Consider the following 20,397-nt stretch of genomic DNA (forward strand, 5'->3'; position numbering starts at 1 on the left):
TTCCAGTCGCTAACATTCTGTGATTCTGTGAAATCAGTCTTAGTTTTGCAAGGCAGGAATCACAAGTGCAACAACTTTTGTGGCACCTTGCACAAAGTACCTGGATATTAACTCTTGTCTTTGCAGTGCTCTTAAGCCTTTCCTTAAACTTATTCTTTAAAAAACCCAGCACTTTCTAGTACTATCAAGCTTCTCAAATACTGTTCAGTCTTGGAGTTCCTACTGCACAGAGAGAAATCGTGTTTGCAAGACATTTTTACAAGTGTTAAGTTTTGCAAGTATTTACTACAAAGAAACTGGAAACTACTTTTAGTTGTGGAAACCTGCCACCATGTCAGCCTAAGAACAGTACCTCACATTTTTAACCAATTGTAAGGGAAAGAAGCTGGAATAGTAGAAGGAGAAATTAACCCAGAAAAATAGAAATAAAAGCCAGGAGAGAATAAATAAAAGCTTGTAATTCACATTCTTAGCAGAACCCTTTCTGGGTGAACTCACCTAGGCTTCTATCTAGACTTACTGTTAGTCTGGCTACAATTGCTAAAACGGCTTACTGCTGTTTTTCTTAAGTATGCCAACTGGAAATGATTGCACCTCATTATTTCCCAGTACCCTTCGCTATTCCCCAAGGGAAGCAGGTGTCCAGCTCTATCTCCAGCAGCAAAATCTGCTCAGGGAACTTCTAGAAAATTTCTGCAGCAGTGAGAGTGCTAAGAATCCAAGCAGGGAAAATAGGTCACACTTCCACAAGCCTTTTGTGGAGAAAAGTAACTTATTCTAGAGTTAGAAAAGGATCACGGCCGGCAAGGCTCCCCCACCTTTTCACCCTTTGAAGAAGTCTGCCTTGTTAGGATGCAGCAAATTCCTCTGAGCACTGTGCTTCAGAAATGGAAGATAACTGGGCTAATAATCTTCATAGGCAACAGTCTAAGCTTTTATCTCAGCTGAAAGAACTCTTGATTCAAGACTGCTTTACTAAGAGGTACTCTCCTTCCCACAGAATACTAACTTTTTTCCTCTCACCTCATTGGAACTTCCCTTCTCAACATCTCTTAATAGCTCTGAGAAGCACCTGTTGGCCAAGAGAAAGAAAAAACCCTCAGCACAAACCAATTATAATTTGCTCGTAATTTGTGTGCGTTGCCTTCAGCAGCTTAGCAATATTCTTCATCTTCCACACAGTTTAATTTCCTTCTGTAATCAAACCTCCAGTTCCTTGCAGCAGAGTCTCAAGTTACTGGTGCCCTAGAGCCCCAGGTACCCCCTTGCATTCACCACCACAACCCCCTTCCCTGGAGCATGGTTATCTCCAGCCTGCAGACAACCTGGAAGTTTAGGTCAGTCTCAGGTGGAACTCCTCCCCTCTTACTGAAAATCGCATTCTACAGAGCTGTGCCTTCTAGTTACTGCACAATGCCAATGAGAATTTAAAACAAATTAGCTGCAGTTCACAGCAGGGTTAAAGAGAAAATTTTGAAAGTACAACAGCTGGTAAAACTTCCTAGTGTTGGGTTGTTCCCCCACCCTGCATCTTACCAGATGATTGTGTTTTCCACAGCACAGGGGAAAAGGAAGGCAGTCTCTGCTGCAGAATTCCAGGAAGACTGAAGCTGTGGAAGAAAGCACAAGACTGAACGGAGCGTGGGATGCTGGGGGTGCACCTGTCAAAAAAACTGACAGGAGACATCACCTGTGTGTACCAAGCACAGGTCTCCCAGCAGCCTGCTACAGACGTAAAATGATGAGAGGGCAGATAGCTGGATGTGAAAGGAATACAGTCATAACACACAGTATCAGAGATAATGACCTTCATGCCTTTTCCTCTTCCATTTTGAAAAAAGAAAATAATCCATAAAATCCATACACAGAATAGCTCAATTTGTTAATAACACAATTCACCAATGTCAAGTCTGTGGTGCCACCCAAAAGCACAAGTTAAAGTCTTATTTGCCTACTTGATAATTTTCTTGCAGTTCTATCAAAATAAGCATCACGCCTCTCTGTGACTTAAGCAGGTTTTCCCATGCACAAATATCCCCACTTATTTACAGAAATGTGGGAGGTTTCTCCACTTAATACTTTAGCCAGATAGTCACTAAGCACTGTCACTGCAATCTGAGCAAAACAAACAAAAACAACCCCCAAACAAACCCAAACCAGCTCCCCAACCCCAACAAATTAATTCTGCCTTACATGATTGCCATTCACTGGTGCTTCGAACAGTGGTGGTCACTGAGCTTAGCTCTGGACTGATACAGGGTCACTATGGCTACCAAGGCTACCATCTCCAAGATCTTTTTCTGTCTCTCTTACTGTTCAGGGAGAAAAATCCTCTCTTCTCACACTAGAACTTGCTCCTTCTCCAAACTGAGGCACTGCTGTTTTTTCATTTCGAAGGCTTTAGGGAAGAGATAGCATAAGACATCAAAATGATGGAAAGCTCAGAAGTCATTATGTGTGTATATCGCTCAGAGAAATGTAGGGAATTAAAGTAGCAATGGAGTGCTGGTATTTGATGAAAAACTCAAAATTGTTCCTACATTCTCAGAATAAGAGACTAACATCTAATCTCTCACCCACAAAAAATCAGTTAGTACAAGTTTGTTCACACTGCCACAGGTATATTTTGTCCTATAGAACGGTACTTTGAATAGTTACTCTATTTTCTGGGCGATCTGTTTGGATCAAGTAATCTATTGCTGATCTATAGACAGACATTGTGAGTTAATACCACCTCTATTTATCTGCCATCACAGCTCTGACTACAGAATGATTCTCTAAGCAGTGTTGAATCCTCAATATGCAGCTGCGCTTTGACTATAGATACCTAAGAAAAGAAACTCCCAACCACAGTGGAAAGCAGCAGAGCTGGATCCTATAGAATTAGCGGCCCTCAGTCTGGGCAGAACAGCAGACACAGTATCTGGTCCACCAGTGAATTGGCCAACACATACTTTAAAGATGATCTTCTGCAGCAATTACTTTCCATTCTTTCTACAGTCCTAATTCTCTCAGCAAACACTCCTCCATTTCAGACTAGTTTCTCCAATCTTAAGCGCACTTCTCAGAAGTTTTTGGGCAAGCCTCACCAGGTACAAGGTATTTTCACCTAAACATAAAGCTGGTTTCCCCAACCATGAGAACTAGATCTTTAATTATTCCTTAACTCACTGCCAGATCCCACAAAACAGAAAACCTCAACACATACCTCGTGCAAAAAGCTCAAAAGAACAGTAAACAACCTTAAGTCAGACTCTCAAAATAAGAAACTTCCACTTCAGAAATACAAAAAAATGCAGATGTTACAAATAGTCCATTTATTGGGCCTTAAACTACGTACACAATTGAAATCATAATTTTGGCACTACACTATACAGTGGTTACATCTGTGTGCTGACACTCATTAAATGCTGCACTAGGAACACTGCTGTGCTTTGAAGTTTGGAACGAGTCACACGCTCAGCAGGTAGATCACTCAAAATGTATCAGTGCTCCCAGAGGGCTGCATGAAGATTGAAACGCACACCAGTTTATGAATTATTTCAATGTACCTCACATTCTATGAGCTTCTCACACCAGAGTTAGGTGATTCCAGCGTTTAGAGATGGCCACAAGTGTCGCATTAAAATCCGAATGAGACATAGTAATAATGAGATACGAGAAAACCAAAACAAAACCTCTGCCTTTCAGACACAAAGAGATATTCTGTTAAAGAAAATAATTTAAAAAACTAATAATGGCATTTGATTTGATACAAAAGCCAGAACTACTACCGTATTAACATCTAAGTATGAATCTTTACAAATTAATCTCACAATGGTGTTATGTAAAAGGTTGCAAACTGTACAATGTTTTGTCAATGCAATGCCTCTACAATTTATACAGTCCTTTACAACTATGTAACACATATTAAACATGTCGTTAAATAGCCAATAGGTACCAGTCTCTGAACAAAGCTGCAGGCAAAAAAACAGAGCTTCTACAATCTTCCAACAAGATATGCTTGCTCCAACAGTGACAATCTTTATAAGAATATACTGTTAAAAATAGTCAGCGCCTTTCCACACCGTGCATACATTTCATTCTGCGACTTCAACCACCAGTCAATAGTCCGTGATTTCTTATCTGTGGGCTCTAATTACACAAAAAGACCCATAGTCCGTCACCCTTAAAAATATGCAGATAATCATAGATTTTTATTCCATACGGGGTCAAGCTATCTATGAAGACCTGGCCAGGCAGTAAGAGCTTTCACTCCCCACATTTTGTCCTGCCACCATCTATACTGCACAGAGGAGAGCAGCTATTTATTTACATTTGGACAAGGAAGATATAAAAAGGCAATCCTGCCCTGAGGTGGACTGAATGATATAGAGCCTGTCACCTGACAGGCACTCAGATCCAAGTAGTGAAAAATAAACTCTGAGAAAGGTAGGTTCCCGGTTATTGTATGCTGACTAGGTAAGAAGTTGCATCAAGAGGACTGGAGAGCTTCGCTGAGAATGCTGTGGTTTGCAGCTCTCTCTGGTTCTGCATATCTTTGATGTCGGAAACAGCTGGGAAGAGGGTCAGAAAAAGAGGGTAAGAAATGTGCAATGTAAGTCACTGGGTGCAAGTAAGCAGAAACAAGACAGGTGTGTAATGCAGGCCGGTGAGAAGGGTCAGCAACAAACTCATAATCAGGCTCTGCAAGCGCAGTGACAAAGAGGCTGTGGGGCTCCCACGGCCGCTCCCTGGGGAGGTGAAATTCTTTTTTAATAAAACCAGGTCTTTATGTTCATATTTAAAAGTGGTTTTGATTAGGCATCAGGATTTCCAAAACAAAGTTTTTTTCTATGTGATAAATTTGAGTTTCCTTTATTTCACATAAAAGGTTCCTACAGTCCTGTCTTTCCAGAAGAAACCTAAAAGAAGAGAGAAAGAAAGAAAGAAAATTCAAAATAAGATTGTTGCTTCATGCTGTTACCACAGAACAAAATGAAAATATAAATTAAAATTTCTTTGGAAAACTGTCACAAAGCATCACAGTACAACAGGGATCAGATTCCTGTAGTGTAACAAAAAGAAACCCCAGGAATGGATTCATTCTTTGGGGACATGCCTGTGTGGAGAGGCCTGGCAGCAAAGCCATTAGGCAGAAAAAAAGTTTGTTAACAGACATTCCCCATTCTAAGATGTAGAAAATACATTGGTCTGGGTGGGGTAGGCTGAAGTCCTCAGAGGCATCGGAAGTGCAAAGCAGCAAGTACCTTGCCTTTAGTGAAACTGCCAGGCTTTTAAAAGCAGTCAACTGGCAGAAAATGGAAAAAGGGAATATCAACATTCAAAAAAACCAGGTGTAAGTGTCTTGGAAAAACACTAGCGTGATACAGGAATGCACAAAAAGACGGACAATATTTCGCCAGGATAAGTCTCATCTTGAACAGGCCCCTGGAGCTGCACAGGATTTACACCTAGCTGTAGCATTTTCCCCTGTTCTCCATGCTAGGCTGGAGAGCTGGAGTAGACTTCAATGAGACTGATGTTTCTGTCACTTTATGTCAAAACAAATAATCTTACCTACCTATGCATAATAGCACGGTGAAACCAGAAGGTCAGTAAGCACTAGGAGCTGGTCATCCGTGAACTGCTGCTTATGTTCCTGCCAGTTGTCATGGTGGGTCCTCCGGAAATTCGACAGCGTTTTTTTCACAGTCATCTGCAGAGCAGACAATCAGTATCGATCTGTATCAGTTACAGATTTATGCTTCATAACAAAACTGACATTGTAAGCAACAAAAACAACTGCTGAGTAGAGCAAAGCGTCTGAGCAGTTACAAAAGTCAGAAGGGCTCCAAGGAATCCAGCTCAGCTCTCAAGTATTTTAATTTTTATGGTTCTTGTTAGTTTTTTGACCAGTGTCACAACTCTAGCATACTTACTAAAAGGATTCTGAGCTTGAAAAAAACCTACTATGTTCTCATAAAGTGTAAGTGAAATGCTTTTCCCCTTTTTCTTGGGTATTTCAAACCAATGGTTTGGGTCAAAACATGAGGAAGAGCTGACGAATCACTTATGGTGTGATAAATCACTTATGGTGCATGGAAGAAAGAAGTCAGAGAAATACTATTTTCTGTTATTAAAATAATTCAGACTATTAATAAAGTAACAAAAGGAAAGTCCTATCAGTTCAGTTTCTTGATTCAGTCAAACTTAGTATAGCAAAGTCTGTTAAATCTAAAGAATTCTTCAGCCATAAACTCACTACTCTGCAAAGGTCAACAAAACTGAAGAGACAGGGCAAAAAAAAAAACAGTGTGAAAGCAAACTATTACATTAAAAACTTGTTTCTAGGGCTGCTTATAAAATCTTTTTCTAAAAATTTCAGAGTGATTTTTTGGTTCAGGTTGGTATTTTCTAGAACGGCATGCACCAAAGTGACTTTTTAATTAAAACCACTGTTTCCTCATTATAGATATAACTCTTACAGATTTCAGCTTATGCTTTAAATCCAAAAGCAAGAAAAGAACTATCATGAAAAATACTTAAAAGCAGTGACTTAAATCAGATTTGGAACCACTTAATAAAAAGCAGCAGAAACCAAGTGTCTCAAAAGGTATCTATTATTGTGTAGGAAAGGGGAACTAAGAATGACTCGTGCATATTTTTAGATATGTTATATTGAACAGAAGAGCAGTGAAAGTATTTTTACCTCGATAGGCTGTGGATCATTAAGGTGGGCACTGAGATCCATCAAGAGCTGTGGCATCCACGTGGGTACGTCATACGGACTTGACAAAATACATGCGCTCAGTCCCAGTACACCAGCGTGGCGCTTCACCAGGTCTGCAAAGGCAAAGTATTAATTTCCAGGTGGCAGGGTGCAACCATCTTGTCTAAGTCATTCCTCAATGTCACAGCCAAACTTAAAAGTGGTGATCAGTGAAAATACGGCTGTTTTTAACTGATGAGAATGACGGAAGACAGTAGTGATGTAGTTAGAACAACATGCTGATAAGGAGTATTGACCCTAATTTAAAAAACACAGAACAACCACCCTCAAGATGCCTGCCACAGTAGAGAGAGCCTAGCTTCCACAGAAACCCACACAGTTTTACAGACCACACAGTCAAATACTTTCACACAAGTTATAGACCTCCAAATCACTTCTGCTTTCTCACAGAGCATCACAGATTCATTCTCTGAATCGATCTTTCATTTCCACAACTGCTGTACACTTTATAAACACTTCAAATGCACTTCCTCCTCTCAAAGACTCTTTCTCTCTACTCAGTAAATAGCTCATGAACTGCATTTCCACCTTTCCCTCTTTCGGCATTTGGGATGTCTTCTGAAGGACCAGAACTATTTGACACCATGGAAACTCAGTCCTTCTGGGTCAAATGTACGCAACTCACACGCACTAAATGTCTGATCAGAAGCCAAAGCTCCTAAAGTTAATGAAGGGATTTTTTGTTCTGTGTGAATTTCAGGCGGTATTTTTCTGTGCATGTGTTAGGTTGAGGGTTTTTTTAGAATAAAAAACCCGCACTGCTAAAAAGTAGAAGGTAACGTAGGTAAGGAGTGAAATGATGTTGTGGCAGCTAAGCAAGTTTATTTACTGAGGAAACAGGTATCCCTCATCATCTGCACTCTCCACTACGTGAACTGTGCCCACTGGAAATCTCTCTAGTGTTAATTCTTGAAAAGTAGTAAATTAGTTTAACATACAAATACTTCATTAAAAAAATTTTCTATCTTTGGTAGTAGTGTATTCTAATTAATTATTATACTGTAGATCAAATTCCTGAAGTACTTAACAAGGATTAGGATCTGCATTACATAGACAGAAACAGACACTAAAGCACATAAGGACAAGTCATTTGCCATTAATGGTCTGTGAACGCTTAGGAAGGAAAAACATTTGCATGGGCAACAGACCTTACGTTTCTCTGGGTATAAGTTAATTTCTAAACACTGTTTCACCACAAGACAAATTCTATTCCATCTGGAGAGATTGCAGAATGAGCATGTAAATGCAGCACAAAATACTTATTTCTTCCTAACCTGCTACCTAGACGCACGGTTTTAGTCTCCGAAGTCATTTCCTTACCACCAGAAGGAATTGTATCCACCGCTGCACCCAGGTCTCGCTTGCGTTTTTTTGGTAACCTCATCTTGCACAGTTGCTCGAAATGGGTCTGCATGGGCCCATCCATGGTGAGAAAATTGCACTGCAGCAAACCGCTTAATGTCGTGGCAGCCATTTCTCTCACCTATGAGCAGAGACAGCACATACCACGATTACTAAAGCACACACGTGCAGCTAGAAACAGGTGTTTATGTTATTACTATCCTTTAAGCGCATCCAGCTAGGCCATGTTACCGCACTCTGCCTGAGAAAAGTCTCTAAAATATTATCTTATTATCTCATATATCATAAACTACTACTAGTTCACTATACAGCTCTTTACATAGTTTTATTGTAATACAGAACTTCCTTTACATAACCTGTTGTGAAATGACCCACCAAGCAAATAATATAACTCCATTGTCAAGATATAGATAATAGACTAGGTTTAGAAAGTTTAAAAGCAGACTTGGAATGAGAACAAGACACACCACCTCAAATAATCTGTGTGCTTTACAAAATCTGTAGCCTCTGTATTAACATTAGTTTTGCCAAGAAAAAAAAAGTATAATTTATTCAAAAGCATTTAGTCTTCCCCCTCAAATGTACATGGAGACATCACATTTGACAACAACAGAAGACTTTTTCCAAGGTAAGGTAAAAGGTATGTTCATGAGACCAAGCTGATTCTGCTCCACATGTATCATAGAATGGCCTAAGCTGGAAGAGACCTTAGAGATCATTTTAATCCAGCCTCCCTGCTGCCAGGGATGCCACCTGTTGACTTGATCAGGCAACACATGGGGACTGAACAGGAATCAAACCCGTGACCTTAGTGTTGTTAGCGCTACACTCTACTGACTGAGCTAGCACAAGAATTCTTTGGGAGATACAACTGATGCAGGATTAATAAGCAATGACAACTAACTTCAGTGGTTTATGGTTAATAATTCAATTCTGTAACACTCCAGCATTATTAACTCTGCTGTCCTAAGTACCAGTTCCTTTCACTACATGAAAAAACCAAAACACCCCCACAGAATTCCAGGTTGGAAAAGTACTCTTCAGTAACACAGAGATCCCAAAAGATCAAGATCCAAACTAAGCTCTCATCTAATTGCCAAACTATTCAAAACACAGATCTTTCCATTCCTTTTAAAGCAGCCAGTGGATTTAAAAGTGTTAGTGGATTACAAGTAGAGACAACTCAGTACCTCACTTTTAAATGTGAGGACAACCCATCACTATTACTAATTTATCCCATCTACTCAAACCTCCTAAAACCAAAATGCTCTAGCACCAGAAAACCACGTATAAATTGGGAGTCCCTCCAAAACTCACTTCCACTTCCAATAATTGCAGGCTGACAAAAACCTTGCAACATTTACAAACTTGAAAAACAAATCAACTTGTTGAAACACTGACAGCAGTTGTCAGTTGGTAAGTACATACTGTCACATGTAGCTGTAAACAGAACATTTGTCTATCTGGAGTACAAACATCTACCAACGTTCTGAATCCAATGCAGCAGATTAAAATAAATTATATCCTTGAACATAATGTTCTGAACCTCCACAAAGCAATAAGTATATCTGCAAGTGCTGCAATAATTAAACACAGTAAGTTAACAACAAGCTCTTGAGACTTCATTCCATTTACATTTCTATAATATATTATTCAAACATGATCTACTTGTTAATAGCAGAAAGAAGTACGAAGTGGAAGTCTGCCGGTATTGTTTATCAGCAATTGTGAGTCTCTTAAGAACTAAGCTGTTTAATGAAACACAATGTGCTAATGAAGGCCTCGTCACAGAAAGCAGCTTGGCTGTAAACTGAGCAAACTCCCAAGTGAACTGTACTCTTTTGCATCACTACTCGCTGTATTAAATCCACTTCCATTTCTAACTGAATAATCTAACTAAAAGGAACGCTGAGAAGCAAAGTCTTTAAAATCATCCATGAACAAGCTAATAATTCATCACGTCTGACACTAAACAATTTACATATCATCACATTCACACCATGACTTATAAAAAGTATGCAGTAGCAGCAGAGGAATACCGTGCCAGTCAAGAACGGGGTGTGTTGGGTTTTTTTTTGTCAGAACTGACTGACCAAGCTCTACAAAAGTTTAATAGTATCAGGACAAAAAACCCCACCAAAACTCAACAGCAAAAGAAAAACCTAACCGCAGTACTTGCAAGGGGCTACTTATATAAAGAGAAAATATTCCCATTACTGTAATCTTGCAGTGTAATATGAAAAATGTTTATTAACACAAGTGCTATGTATTCAGTACACTGATTTATATAAATATTAACATACAGAGCACCTACCCAGATAGCTTCCTAGATCAAATTATGGCTGAGAAAACTGTGAGAAAGATGCTTTCAGATTAACTAGGCTATTGCTTTAACCAAAATGAACACAGTCCTTTTCACTCTGTCTCTACTTCTGAGTAGAGAGAATTAGCAGAATACATGCTTTCTCAAACTCACTCCCGCACCCGCCTCCTGCTGCCTGTATGACATGAAAATTAGAGATGATCTTCAACGGTGGCTATACGGCTGTACACAGATGTTATTTTTCAGGACTTTGCCCCTTTATCAGCTGCAGGGTCCCATTAGCTCTTACATTCACAGTACTCCACCAGCTCTGTGACTCCTCTGACTTTCAGCTGGAGAATCTCCCACAAGCCTGTTTAAGCTCAGCCTTCTCCACTTCCAGAGGCCTGTGCTTAAAACTGGATGCACAAAACTTGAATTGGACAGAAGCCAGGCTTCCCCACAAGCCATGCTCACTCTGTACTGCAGTCACGTTGCTATTTGGCATTCACCCTCATCATCTGAGACTGTCATTTGCCCTTGACTGTCATTTGTCATTTACGAAAAAACCACCTGGAAGTTTGAGAATAGTAATTCTAACAGTATTAGAAGAGCCAAGTGTATAGTGAAACAAGGAAGAAGATGGGCTGGATCATTAGGTCTGGCACCCATCAAAAATGTGTATCAAAATAAGCAAAACAACAAAAACAATAAAAGAGAAAAGTATCTTTAAATCCAAGAACCAAAACCTCAGTTCTACATGGAAAAGACACCAAATACTAGTTAAAGCCAGGGATTCTCATCTTAAAAATCTAGCATTCAAAAAATACATAGGAATTACTCTGCAAGATACTGCATCTTGTCAATCATTATCAAGAATGAACAAGGATATTTTTCAAAGAAAAGTGAAAGCTTCCATGGTAATAACACTTATGTGGTGATCAGCATAGATAAGTTTTTTTTATTTGTATCTCTGTAGCACAGAGTAACAATTTTGTACATTTAAAGTAACTAGGTAAATGCAATAAAGTGAATATTGGTTTTTTTTTTCAAAATTATGCAAGATGAGATAAATGTTCTGACTGGTGTGGGAAACCACTTCTCTGGGATTGCAAGCTGGCAGCTTTCCAGCTCACTAGCAAATACTGACATGACAGACACGAGAGAGCTCATCTGCATGTTGGAACCAGCACAGACAGGTGAGGAGTACAAGTGCTGTTCATTAAGCATTGCGTGCACTGACAGAGATTGTAATACTAAACCTTTTAAATCAGAAATTTTAATGTGTATATTCAAATTATTTCCAATTCACTGTTTGCAAAAGCATGCTTCACATCTCGGGTATAACTTGTGTTTTAAACGTAGCTTCAGAAAGCCCTAATCCAGGATTCTTTGCTTTGGCAGAAGGGGGTCACACTTCAGAATCCTCTCTTCCTAGAAGAAAAACACCCAGGCACCCACAAGTAGGGTTACACAGATGCATCCCAACAGCACAGAAACCAGCAAAATCGATGGCGCAGGGGAAGTGGAAGAGACCAGAGGTTAACACTAAAGTTTTCACTGTACTTGAACATGATCAATCATACTTACCACAAGGCTGCAGTTCTGTGAATTCATGATACTGTATAAATGCAATTTTTCCCCAGCTTTTGGAAGTCTTACAAACAAGACTCAATGATTCACCTTTTTTTTTCCCCCCCTCAAGAGTAAGCTTATGATCTTGAAAGCACTTTTAAGAGCATACTGCACATTCATACACGTATCTTTGACAGTACACATCTACCACAGTCAAGATTTTGGATTTTGTCTCCTTCCACTTGTATATACTGAAGTATCACTAGCTCAAGAGACACACAAAACCTTGTCAGACTGATAAGCAAGCTGACAAACTATTATCTTTTTGAATCACGTAACACCATCAGTAACAGCATCTGCTAGACAAATTCTGTCCTATTACACTTGCGTCTTGCACAGAGCTAAGGAAAAATCTACAGATATCTACAGAAATACTTCTGTAGTGAGCTGGATGTAAGAAAAAAAGAAAAAGTATTTTCGTCCTTAATACACTGATACAATTAAATGGGAAACAGACATAGGGTAATAAATACTAGTTTTACAGAGTTTTCTCACAGGATGGCATTCTACCTTGTCAGAAGCTGAACTTTCTAGCAACATCCTTGCTAATATGTATAGTAAAATGATAAAATCCCTATTTCAGCTGTACTTAAATAAAGAATGAAACAAAGCCATATCCCACTCTGTTGAAAAATTGAAACAATAGAACTTTTAAAAATCACTACTGAAGAATTTTCTAAACAGCTGTTCTCCTGGAACAGAATATTAAAAGGAAAAATGGGATACAAAATAAATAAATCCTATAAAGCCAGTTATATTTTCAAAGTAGGAATAAAGCAACGCTAGAAATACTTGCTGTATTAATTTACAACCAGTAGCTTTTTCATAAAAGGGCAAGAAACCAGTCACGTGAAGCAAAGCATTTAGGAAAAGGTATTACTTGCCTCAAGCTGTTCATCTTCGAGAAGTTTTATAACCAGCCATCTAATGTCATTGACAGCTTCTTCATTGTTGAGAAAGATAAAGAGATTGTAGAACACCATGGTCTGGAGGTAGGTTAATATTGTATACCTAGCGTGCCAAGAATTGCTTCTTGCTGTCTGCAAGTATAAATAAATAAGTATGAGAAAGCAGCTACGTGATGTCAAGCAAATTCTATTTTGTAAATAACTTCCCTTATATATTCAGATATTTTTGGTTCATATGGTCTTTGACTTCCAAAGCACGCAACTATTAGGTAGACAATAATTCATTACACGCTTAACTTCCACTGTTATTTAACAGATACCTAATTATTTCACAGATCCCCAATACTACAAAAGACTAAGTAGGCAAGTGTCTCTCTGATTCACTTCTGACATGAGTCACAGGGCAGATAGAAATAAACCAGGAATTCCGTTCGGCTTGAGTATATATATTCTACATGATGGATTTTGAAAGCCAAGTTTTTTTCAAGTTCCTTTACTTGGATCTCCACATGCTTATGGAACTCCAAAGTATTGAAAGCCTCAGGCGTGGGTGCAGCCTGGATTGCAACACTGCAGTTACTATTCTGGCTGTATGTACAGCTTTTGCCAACATTTTGCAATAGGTAGTTTTACTGCTGTAGGTCAGTCTTGAACGACTGGAGCTAAAAAAAAAAAATAAAAAAAAAAGCAGCACCTCTTGCATGGCAAACTGCATACAGAATGAGCCAATAAAGTAAAATATATTTACTGTTTCTAGGAATGTTTTAGAACACTTCTGATAAACTCCCTTCATCTCTAAGAAAATCAGTATTTGATTCTCTTCAAGTCATAAGTACTGTATAATCTTAAAAAACCCCACAGAGTGTCCTAGGTAACAAAAGCTTTAAGCTATTTTGACCATACTTACTTGTTTTAGCACCTGAAGTACCAAAGGCACTTGCTGAGGATACAGCAAACCCTGAGACATTAATGACAAACACATCTTAGCATCTCTTTTGAGCTCATCATAGCTATTGTCATTTTCTACTGGTGCAATCTACAGTATAAGACAAAAGAGAGGGAGGGGGAAAAAGAGGTTAGGATTATTCATTCATGAATTAACCACTTTTTCTCTCCGAAGTTACACACGTACAGTGCATTCACCTACAAATCATTACTGTGAGTAAATCATTTAACAGGCTAGATTACCAGCTGCAAAATCCCTGAGCATAAAAATATGGACCTCTTCTGTACACGTTTTTATTATCATTATAGGTTTTGTTTTTATTTACAAGAGTCTTTCACAATTTTGGTTTATATGTAGAATCCCTTTTTAATCAAACATTACTAATAAAGGAGCAATTAGAGCACATACCTTGAAAAATAAGGGTAAAAGCTGGAGTTGCTCTGTGACGGCTGTAGAGAAGGACCGTCCCGCACTTGCCATCAGCCACTTTAGAACTGTTTTGTAAAGAGAAATGATCCCTGATTAATAAAATTAACCCCAGTAATAATCACAAAGCAAGTTACAGATCAAATTTATTGCAAGACTCCCCTGTGAGATTTTCATGCATTAGGGTGGACCTATACTGGGAGTTAAGTCTGACCCCACAAAGGCAACTTTATAAACCTCAACCCTGAGACCACAGATACCTTCAGCACAGATCTGAGAAGAAAAACCACATGTTGCAACTGAATGATTTGCAGTCCTAATCATCACATCCTAAAATACCTCCGATCCTTAACTTCATTAAGGAACTCACTAGTTTTCAAGAGTTTAATGCCCTGAGTTCTCTCGTCTTGTTCACCAACTCCATTCTCTTCCATAACGTGATTCTGAATCTCTTCATCTGCCTCCATGAGGGGTTTAAGATTTTCAAGTATCCGGGTAGTAAATTCATGGATGCGAGGAGATTTAGTTGCAGCAGTATTTGGCAAGGAAACATCTATCATGAATATGTAGGTCAAAACACTAAAAAAAAAAAAGCAAAGCAAGCAAGAATGTACAGTTAGCTCGACAACTGTCTAGAGAATATAGCTACACGTGATCTATTTGTTGAACTTGGAAGTTTAAGACTTATAGGTTGTTTTATCTTCAGTTCAAAGTTACTCAAAACCAAATGTTTTTCAAAAACTCTCTTTCTCGATATTTGAAGCAAGCAGGGTTAAACAATCACTAAGCTGTAACTCTCCTCTCCTTCGAAGAGATCTGCAGTTAGTCTTTTAAATCTCTAAAATGCTCTCTAAAGGATTCCTTGTATATTTATGCCTCATTAGGAATGAGGCAGAGTAACTCAGGGTTGTAGTGTTGTTTCAGGGGAAGTACTGTGGAGATTAAGAGAGGATGGGTTGGTTGGTGGTTTTTTGACTTTTTTTTTGTTGTTTTTTTAAGAGATTTAGAGGTATCATATGTAAACATAACAGGCCATAAACAATGAAAGACAAGAATATACAAGTCACCTGAAGTCTCCAAAGCAAGTCTGTTAACAATAATTTACCTAATTTCTGTTACCGGTATTAACATAAAGAGATAGCAGAGTCACCACTTGAGTGTAATTACTTAAGATACTCAGTTACTCACATAAAATGAAAAGGAAAAAACCCAAGAAGTGCAGAAGATAACACTGACCTTCCTATTCTCTCTCGGACGTTTTTGTAAACCTGTGTGAGTTTGGGTTCCAAGTACTTGAGCAGTCTGTGCAACAGCTCAGGCACTCTCCACTCCTGCTGGGCAAGGCCACCTTGCAGCACATAGAGTCGGCTGGGAATTAGAAGAGCTTATCTTTAGTCACACAACATTGTTTCTTCCTTCCCCAATCCCCTCCAAGCCCTGTTTTGGAATGTTTTGTGTGTGTCAGTGCACAGAAATGGTTTTGTGCGACTTCCTTACAAAGATGGGTAAAAATGACAGAAAGAAACAAGGGTACTGCTGCTGTGCCAGTTCCAAAACTTCACGTTCTGTTAACTAGATTTAATTACCTTAAAAAAAAAATTAAGAAATTGCCATTGTGTGGGGAAAGTTAATTGGAAAGCAGTGCTTTTGTTCCCTGCTTCTACAGGCCAGCTGGCACAATACACTTGCAATACGTTTTATCCATGCTTGCTTGCTTTCTTTATTCAGTCACAATAAAACAGTTAAAATTAATTTTACCATGCATCTACAAATGATCCTCCTTCACCATTCAATGGAGATTCCAACAGCAATTCAAACAGCCAGTGCAGTTTCCTAGGATCTCTGCTCTCCTGAAAATAAACAGCCATCACAGATATAAGCAAATTGGAGATTTTTTTAACATGTAAATAATGTATAAACAAAGAAAGATTTGACAGAATTATTTTTTACATCCCTTGGGTTTACTCTAGTAAGCAAGTGCAAAATTAAATAACTTTTCACAATGAGATTTTAAATGGATGTTAGTTTTACACTGTATTTAGAGTTCTCAGTTTTGGCTGAAAAAATATATCCAAATAGCTCTGTGCATAAATCTCTGATTTATGTATTATCTGTGAAACCTGACCATGTGGCTATAGCTTTACAGGACTGAACCTGGGGTACTTACACAGGAGGTTGCTATGCATGTGCCCCAATCGTTATAGGTTTCCACTGTAATGTTGGATAAAGCCGTTCGAAGCAATGGACAGAGAAGCTTCCAAAGTTTTTCCACCTGCTCAGCAAAAAGGCAAAATACATGATTTAAGGACAAAATGGTCATCTAACCTCTGTGAACCCAAATCCATCTGTCTTTTCAAATAATGGGAAAATATTTTCATGGTGATTTAAGCGCAATTGTATTAGAGACTGCATACACTTTGCTTTTCGTAGAATAGCAGTCTTGTACACCCCATGTCCTTTCCCCTCCCAATTTTAAATTTTATTTTTTATTAAACCACTTTCAGCATAGAAATTCATTTAAAAATAATCCAGACAGTTAGGTCTAGACTACTTAAAGATGCAATAGCCTGAGGTGGACATAACCACTTACTCCCCCGCGACAAGCCACATCAGCTTAGCTATCTCCTTACCAGCAAACTGGTCTTAATTTTAATCTTGAAGCATTCTGCTAACACCTTGTATTATACAGGCCCCAAACCAAGCTATGAATTGTGCTCAAGATTGGCAACGAAGTGTTGCAACATTTTCCAGTCCTTTCCTGGACATAGGTGGCACGTTAAACTTCATATGTGTAATCTGTTCAATAATTCAAACTCATTCATAAAATTCCAAGAATCACTTAAAAATACAACTTCAGCACCTTCTCAAACGTCCAGTGTTTAGAACCTCTTATTAAGCCAGCTATAATTTCAGCTAAACATCTCTGGGTGCTTTCGTGGGAGTCTGCCACAAGCTGTTCTAAATGAGGCTGAAGAACTGGCAAGAAGGCATCATCAAAGTTTCTGAAAAGGCCCTGGAAAACAAGACGGATGATTTCTGGAAACACTTTCTTGTCTAAACCTTTGTCTTCATAAGAACAACATAAGAGAGGAAAGTGCTTGAGATTTCAATATGCCAAAAGTAAAATTAATTTGCCTTTGTAACAGAATTAATGAACTTTTACATTACTCTAAATGTTTCCCTAAGTATTTCATCAGAAGAGACCATGCCTTTAAAAACCAACATTTTGCAACAGTGTAAGCCAAGTAATGTGTGGCTTTTCCATGCTTCAAACATTATCTACAAAGCAGAAGCAAATTTAATTACTGAATCTAGTTACCTTGAAGAGACAAAATCTGCGAGGATTAAATTTGTCTTTTCCTTTTCTGTCTTCTAAAGACAGAAATTTTATTAACTGCTCGACAAACTTGGGATCAGAAAAGTGATCATATATAATTTGTTCTGCCTGCAACAGAAAAAGAAAAAAACAAAGGATTAGCTTGATTGTCACAATGATATCCCAGTCTTTCCAAGTCCCATTTTCCACTTTGATTCTATTTTTGACAAAAATCATGCCTTGGTTTTTCCTTTTCCCCCCTCTTTCTATAGGAAGTACTGGGTAATGTTTTGCAAGACTCCTGATTGTTAGTTTCATTAATGACTTTGGACTGTCTTTCCTTTCACTAGCACAACCCATAGGAAGTGGTCGTTCTCACTGTCATTAATTAACCTTGTTCTAAAATCTGGTAAGAGATTTGAACAGGAACAAGAAAGTGCTCATTAATACAATTATTCCCTGATCGCTGACAGCTGCAATACATTAAAATAATAATTTTTTTCGTGTATGTTAAACACAGTGAGCATGAAAATGAAGGAGAAAAATACAGTTACAAATGTCTTGTGAGGATCTAGATTTCCCAGCAATTACTACTACTTGTAAAAATGTGATTGTAACCCAACAGCCATGAAACCAATCTCCATCTTGGTTTGCAGCTGAGCAAAACAACCCTATTTGCACATAATTTGTGCAAAAAGGTAAGCAATACTTAGGTTAAAAGAGAGGACGAGAATTTATTCTCACATTATCTTCACAGTAATCTGTGGACAGTACTAAAAAAAAGTAGGGAGAAGTAGCATAATAAACCCCATAAAACTGAAACCAACGGAAACCCTTACCTCTGTCAGCTCGTCTCTCCTTCGTCCAAGCTTTGGTTGATGCTCAACTGGAGCATAAACTGTCATAGTTCTGAATGTTAAAAAAAAATATATCTAGTAACACATTTTAAAAGTAAAGTGAAGCTTATGGTTATTTTCTATATTTTCAGTATTAAATAGGATTTATCATCAACTCCAAAAGAGCAAAAGAAATTTTACAACAAAAAGAGTCTTGCTGCAGCAAACAGTTCAGAATTACTAGTAATATTAGAATACTCTGCTTATTGCACAACTACATAATTTTCAAATGTGCATACTCCATTTTGAAAGCAGCAGTTAAATAGCCATATCGAGTACATGTCTATACTACCCACAAAATCCAAAGAGAAACAGGCAGAAAATAAATTACAAAAAGCCAACAAAATCCCTGCTAAAAACCCCAGAAGTGGTAAAACAAGCAAGGAGCACAAAGGATGAAATAAATTGTATTTTTTTGTCTCAATAAAAAATAAAAAAGAAAGAAATCTAACAAGCATAATTTAATTTATCGCAGAGTATTTTCTGCTCACTCTCCCAATTGTATCTCAATGCTCAATGACACCCACCGAGGCCAGGTATAATACCCCCAGTGCGTCTTCTCCACAAAACAACACGCCTCCCACGCTTCCTTTGTCTTTGGTAAGCGCTGACTGTCATAGTGCAGCCACTGGTTATCCGGCCTGTCGCCAGCCTGAATGTTGGAAGGCTTAGGGTTTCCACCTGGTTAAAGAGGAAATACTCTATCAAAACTTGTTACAACTGTCATTAAAGATTCTGAAGAGCTTTTCTATCTCCCTCGTCCCAAACAAATCTGTACAGAGATTTGCTTTAGCAGGTTGAAAGGAACACTAACAGAAAAGACTCCTTTAGTAATTTATCTAAATGTGCCATTTGGAATTATTTTAAAAAAGGATAAAGAAACACGCAAATGATTCTCACAGATTACAAGGCTTTCTGAAAGGAGAATGACTGTATCTCTGAAGCTTTAACTAATTTCAAACAAATGAATAGCTTAACACTGTTTTTTTAAAAACACACAACGCAACTGAAAAATCATCGCTTGTATTACCTATTTGGTTTGCTCAGGACATTAGCAACCAGAGATAAATGAAAAATGTAAGTTTTGTGATTCTATGTTCAATTTAACTAGAAAAATATGCTTTAAAAAAATCAAGGGTAAACATTAGTAAGACATTTCTTACATTAAAAAAACCTACTTATTTCATAAGGGCAGATGGGCACTTTCTTGTGTGTTCTCTTAAGTTGCTTAAGAATACCAGCCACAGCTGAGATGGCCACCTGAAAGGAAGAAGGAAGGAAAGAAATGGGCATTATTAATGTATCCATTCCATACACTTCCCTCCAGAATGATGCATCTCATCACAGACGAATTATAAGCCACTTACTTGGCACTCTAACAAGCCAGTGAACATTAAAGTTAACTTTGTCACCCCAATATTTCCCATAAAGAAGTAATCTCAGTCATTTTGGGGGATACAGGACATGACTCAAACGTCACTCTCATAGCCCAGAGAAACCTCGCCACTAATCACTTACAGGAAAGAAAAGGAAGTGGCTGTTACTTTCAAGCCTCGCTGAGGGAACAAGCGGACTGAAAGGTACAAACAGGACACCAAGAAAGCTCCTGTAAGTAGAAAGGGGCGGATGGAAAAAGCCCCACATCTGCAGAAGAAATTCTGCAAAGAACTCTGAGCTAAGTAAGAAGGAGTAGGTATGTTCCACATTTTCACAGTTTCCAGACTCTACGTCATATGTCATGGCTACAGCACTGCCAAGACTGTCATCTTCTTGGAGTATGAATTTTTGCACCCCTACATGGCTGGGAGGGTGGGGAGGAACCTACACCTCCATG

At 38.4% G+C, this 20,397-nt stretch overlaps 1 protein-coding gene across 1 annotated transcript in view; it reads right to left on the bottom strand.

Annotated features, from left to right (window-relative positions):
* Positions 1–5,563: 5,563 nt before the first annotated feature.
* The window catches only part of PSME4 (proteasome (prosome, macropain) activator subunit 4), a 52,926-nt gene continuing 38,092 nt past the window's right edge, over positions 5,564–20,397 (bottom strand). The window contains exons 31-45 of the mRNA XM_009876789.1: positions 19,742–19,823; positions 19,091–19,244; positions 18,507–18,576; positions 17,671–17,796; positions 17,212–17,364; positions 16,519–16,623; positions 16,110–16,201; positions 15,588–15,719; positions 14,722–14,930; positions 14,334–14,419; positions 13,887–14,015; positions 12,956–13,111; positions 8,093–8,255; positions 6,692–6,825; positions 5,564–5,698 (exon numbers count right to left, since the gene is read on the bottom strand). Of these exons, the coding sequence (XP_009875091.1) occupies positions 5,564–5,698; positions 6,692–6,825; positions 8,093–8,255; positions 12,956–13,111; positions 13,887–14,015; positions 14,334–14,419; positions 14,722–14,930; positions 15,588–15,719; positions 16,110–16,201; positions 16,519–16,623; positions 17,212–17,364; positions 17,671–17,796; positions 18,507–18,576; positions 19,091–19,244; positions 19,742–19,823 (1,926 nt within the window). The remainder of the gene's footprint in view (positions 5,699–6,691; positions 6,826–8,092; positions 8,256–12,955; positions 13,112–13,886; positions 14,016–14,333; positions 14,420–14,721; positions 14,931–15,587; positions 15,720–16,109; positions 16,202–16,518; positions 16,624–17,211; positions 17,365–17,670; positions 17,797–18,506; positions 18,577–19,090; positions 19,245–19,741; positions 19,824–20,397) is intronic.

This window comes from Apaloderma vittatum, unplaced genomic scaffold (genome assembly GCF_000703405.1).
Source record: "Apaloderma vittatum isolate BGI_N311 unplaced genomic scaffold, ASM70340v1 scaffold13589, whole genome shotgun sequence".
NCBI lineage: Eukaryota > Metazoa > Chordata > Aves > Trogoniformes > Trogonidae > Apaloderma > Apaloderma vittatum.